This window comes from Saccoglossus kowalevskii, chromosome 17 (genome assembly GCF_978046115.1).
Source record: "Saccoglossus kowalevskii chromosome 17, keSacKowa6.1, whole genome shotgun sequence".
Taxonomy (NCBI): Eukaryota; Metazoa; Hemichordata; class Enteropneusta; family Harrimaniidae; genus Saccoglossus; species Saccoglossus kowalevskii.
In genome coordinates this window covers 20,057,372-20,062,524 of record NC_140657.1, presented here as the reverse complement: position 1 = coordinate 20,062,524, position 5,153 = coordinate 20,057,372, and the positions used below count along the sequence as shown (strand labels likewise).

Here is a 5,153-nt window from a genome sequence, read left to right as displayed (position 1 = left end):
GGTTCTGATGGCAGATCTTAATTATATTACACTCACAATGTTAACCTGTACTCAAAGTATATTTTAACTGAATACATGACAATGTTTGTTGTTACTTGAAAACGTCATATGCTAATATGTTTGTACAATAAAAGGAAGGAAAAAATTGCATTTTCATAATCAGAGGTTTTTTTTGATAATAAATAGACTGACACAAAACATAAAATTTTGGATAATTCATAGCAGTGTAGAAACATCAAATAATTATCGTTTGGCCTACAGCTGTGGAAAAAGGACGTGCTTTTCCACCAATCAGATTGAATCAATGTGCATAAAACTACAAGAAATTCTTGCATCAAATCATCTTCATCGTCAAAGTGTGAAGTGAAAAACCAAACCATGAAGTGTAATACGAAGATATTCGCAGCAGTGCTCTTAGCGGTGAGTTTTCACTTTTCACTTCTTAATATCTTCGTATTCCCTATACAATTACATTTCACTATTGTACAATAGGAATAGCTTATACATGTGTTACTGTGTGTTTATATAGGGTCTATTCATTCCGAGTTAATATCATCACACGAGAGTAAATACTTCAATTTTATATGTTGAATAAATAATATGTTCATATCATATAAAACGGTTTACCGATTCGGAAGTGTTAACTATTCAACAGTCAGTCCAAGTAGTAGATCGTTCTTGATAGCAAAAACAAAAATATCACATTATCAAATCATACATCGTTTTCCTATTACACGAACTCGATATATTGTACCAGAACAATTTAGACCCAATCACGTTTTGCAGTGACACTTTCATAATTCGAGTTGCTCTTGAAATATGGTTTTGCTGATATACACCTATATGCTGATATATACCTAACATTGTACATGCAATTTTTTCCATTTTGCACACAAATCATATTTACCTGTGGACAAGGTGTCCATATTCACATTTTCAAAATAATGGGAATCTAATAACAAATAATAGTTGAACGTAACAGTGTGCCTGATTTATGGCAGCAAGAAGAGAACATTTTTGTGGTATATTTTATACATAATTTATTAACATATCCTCTTTGGTATGACATTTTTCTCTTAACAGGATTAATGTGTTTAATATTAATGTGCGCATCACCACTGGTCAATGAATTATAACATTTCTAAATATTTTGTTGTAACATTGCAGCAAATCTTTTATGTTCAGTAGTCACTACATTTTTTGTCTTTTTTTTTACTTTGAATGTATCTTACTTGGACTTGGTGCTGAATCTGCGACACTATGGCCATATGTCCTAAATTAGCACCGACGATTCACAAGAATTAGAGATGTGAATGTGTCCGGATTTTAAAAAAAAATGCTTTATTATGGAACAATAGCACAAGTTGACTGATAAACACTTCTCTGTTTACGTTTAAAAACAGGTTCTTAAAACCGTCAAAACACGTTTACATTTAAGCAAATTTCAGATGATATTACTGTAGTGTAGTCTTTTGAAATCCCGGGCTTATTAATTTTGACAATGTCCAGCAATTAGTCTGTCACGTGACGTGTACGTATATGCAAATAAGTGCCCAGTATATGCAAATGAGTTCCTCTATACTCCATACTTTCAAACAATATAACGGAAATGATGGTTTTGACTGAGATATTCAAAAGTGCCACAATACCTTTCTCGCTACCTTAAACAACGACCTTCTAACATTTTGATGTGCTCGTAACATGACTTACACGACATTGTATCATGACATGGTACCAACGGGACATGTGTCCAAAACAGCACATACACATATAAGAACTTAACAGTTTTAGATGAAATAGTTAAAATAAATGATTAACCTTGATGTACTAAGTAACTACAGCAACAACAAAAATTTGACTGTCACTATCCCCGTAGTAAAATATTGTAAAACATTTTATTTCTAATTGCTAGTTGAATGCCATGTTCATAAACTAGTCAACCGAAGTGTCATTACCATGTGGGTAAGATGTCACACGAAGATTTTTCGTGTTCACCATAGTCACCAACAGCACCACAACTGAATTCTATGATCGAATTGAACTTTCTAAGACAATGTAATTGATTCTCTTCGCAGATCGTGTGGCAGACAACTGCAAAGATTGTCAAACGTGCTGATGGAAATCCACATGACCTTATGGTTCCAGGTCAGGGAATGGGTGAGTACAAACATGCTGCCAACGTAAATCATATAACAACTTCGTTTTAGTCTTGGTAATTTCAAAACGATAAATTATTATACAGTTTTATCAGGAATGTTTTCAAATCAGTTCAAAATGGTTTCTATAAAAATTAGAAATATAACTAAATACATTTAATTGTCGATTGAGCTAATTACAATTTATTACCAAGGTTTATTTCTCACGGCTCATTTATGATATTTTGTTTTGCAGCGAATCAATGCTTACAATGCAAACTTTCTGAAAAACTGAGCCTAGCGGAATGTTTGATGAAACCAGATTCTGATCAAAACAAATATGAAGACTGCAAATCTTCACGTGTAAGTAACATATGATTTCGTTGATATGGCAACAATTATGCGGAACCAATAGACGACAAGAGACGACACACCAATGCAGTGACGCTGGGTGTATGGTATGAGATAGGGAAAAAATAGAGGAATACTTTGTCGATTTATTTGTGTGATACATATGTCAGATTTGGAAACGTCAACCGAATTTATTTTACCTCCCTTCTTCCACTAGCTAGAGGGCATGTACGAATATATGACACAATTAAAGCGGGGGTGTCGTCACCTGCGCATGCGTCAGATGGCCATAGCGTGTTATTGTTTACAAACAAGCGTCTACCCATGAGCCTTTGAGTTTTTAGCGTGTGTTGTTATCATCGCTTGGGACTCAATTCCCGCACGTGCGCAGGCGAGGACCCTCCCACTTTAACTACTAGTATTCAACTTATACGTTTATATATGTGTTTGTTGCAGCCAGAGTGTATGACTCAACTGTGGAACTGGAATAAAAAACTGGTATTTGCTTCAGAGTGTCAACAGATCGAGGCAAGTTGAATAATAACCTAGACGAAACCTTATTCATACGATAAAAGTTGATAATTTGCGCTAAAGTTATTCACAATAATAACGTCCTTGTGTATTGTATTGTATTGTCTAGGCATGTATTGAAGAAAGTTTAAATGAACCCTGGCACAACACTTGCGACACTCCACCTATATCGGTATCAACAAAGTGCAGATATTGCTGCAATGCAGCCAACATTACGCAAGGATACTATTGCCCACCACCATCAAGTAATGTACATTAGCTTGCAAATTAAATTTCCATGTGCCTGTTAGTTTTTACATATTAATGATATCCTGATTATGAAATTAAACAGCATTTGCATCTGCTTTGTGTAATACTATTTCAAATCACAGTAGATGACTTGCATTATATTGACCTGAATACGTTTCTTTTAATAATTCTCCACTAGATCCTATGCTTTGCAAAGTTTGGGGTGATCCACGCTTCAGCACCTTTGATGGTTACAAGTACCATGAAGGAGGAGACTGTGATTTCTATACATTGTTGAAGATGGATGGTGGAAATCATGATATACTTGTTCAAGTAACCGAGTCTGAACACAGTGGTCATTATCGTGTAGAGACAATGAAAATCACCCAAGCAGGCCAGACATTGAATGTTGGTACAAACAACCATGATGGAACAGATGTAGTGTTCACAGTAAGGAATTCGTTCTTTCTATCAATTCAACCACCATCTAACGATCCAATAAATCAATCAATCAACACAACCTTCATTTTTTAGTCATGTCTAGTTTGATGTGGTGACTCTTTTCTTTTTCTTGTTTCCTCAAAGTTGCCGGGTTACACCATAAATGTTGCCGATTTCCCTGCAATCTATGGTCAGTTCAATATAGGCAAGATAGGTGACGATTACAATATCTATATTGACACCGACTTGGATGGTTATTATGATCTTCTCATCACCTGGGGTTTCAGAAGGGTGGAACTTCAACTCACACAGCGCTTCGTTGGAGATTTCCCTGTGGAAGGCCTGTGTGGCAATGCTGATGGAGACTCAGAAAATGAATTGATAATGCCAAATGGTGCGACTACAGCCGATCATGGTGAATTCCATAGTAGCTGGGGTACTGGGTGAGTACTGCTGCAATCATTCCATTCCCATCCCTTCCAGTGGGAGTACTGATATTACATTAATGCACACGCTCTTCCATCACTGGGGCATTGGCTGAGCATAGATGCCGTACTCCTACTCGTATATGTTGTTTACTCGTACCAATAAATATTCAGGATGTAATGAAAAGATACATGTAAAGTAGATCCCATCACTTTATTAACGTAAATTGAAAGATTTTAGTTGCGTATGGTAATAAAAGATGGTAAACTAAATATCGATTAATTTAAAGCATATTTATTTACTGCTTATCCTACCACACCTTGTATAATGCATAACCATATTCTTTATTTGCAGTTGTCCAGCTGTCTCATTTTACAAGTAAAATAAGCCGAATTCAACTATATCTGACGAAACATATATAACTGCAAAGTGGTGAAGGGGGAGAAAAGTAAATTTGTTTCTATTGCTAAGTGCAGTAATATCATAATAATTAAAAGTCATTAGAAAATCGACCCACATTTTGCTCACATGTGGTTGTTTCATTGAATGGAAATGTATGTGGCTGAATTGTGTGTGTGGATAGTGTGAAATACATGCACACATACACGCACGTGTAATGAAATGTCTGCAACTACGGTGAGGTAAACGAGTATTTGGTTGATGTTCACCTCAATAACTTAATGTACATACCTGCTAACACTGGGCTGCAATTAACAAATTCACAGTTATTAACATATTATCGCTGATAATTATATAATATAATAGCTGATCATATACATTTGATAATATTATAGGGCTAAACCAGAGGTAGTATATACTAAGCGCAAATGAAGATCCTAAGCCCACGATGTCTAAAGCAGTATTTTGCAAAAATTGTCATCACAGACAATAGAATTATGTTTTCTAGCATACGTTTTGTGTTTTATGGAACATAAATATTGATATTTTTGTTCTCGAATAACGCTTTTTTGTCGATCGCCCATGTTCATGTATACCTACAGTGACAAGGTGCTTTGCTGTATGTGTTATATGTTCGTAATC

General features: G+C 35.3%; 1 protein-coding gene across 1 annotated transcript; it reads left to right on the top strand.

Annotated features, from left to right (window-relative positions):
- Positions 1–346: 346 nt before the first annotated feature.
- On the top strand, positions 347–4,628 carry LOC102800657 (zonadhesin-like). The gene is made up of 8 exons (XM_006816414.3): positions 347–420; positions 2,076–2,157; positions 2,392–2,498; positions 2,943–3,014; positions 3,127–3,262; positions 3,445–3,695; positions 3,831–4,129; positions 4,467–4,628. Exons 1-8 carry the CDS (start codon positions 379–381, stop codon positions 4,492–4,494), a joined length of 1,017 nt encoding a protein of 338 aa, XP_006816477.1. The 5' UTR covers positions 347–378; the 3' UTR covers positions 4,495–4,628.
- The last annotated feature ends 525 nt before the right edge of the window (positions 4,629–5,153 follow it).

Coding starts and splice junctions, on each gene's coding strand:
- LOC102800657 (XM_006816414.3), top strand. CDS start 379: ATGAAGTGTAATACGAAGATATTCGCAGCAGTGCTCTTAGCG. Junction 2,158..2,391: donor GGTTCCAGGTCAGGGAATGG/GTGAGTACAAAC, acceptor TTTGTTTTGCAG/CGAATCAATGCTTACAATGC. Junction 3,015..3,126: donor CAGAGTGTCAACAGATCGAG/GCAAGTTGAATA, acceptor TGTATTGTCTAG/GCATGTATTGAAGAAAGTTT.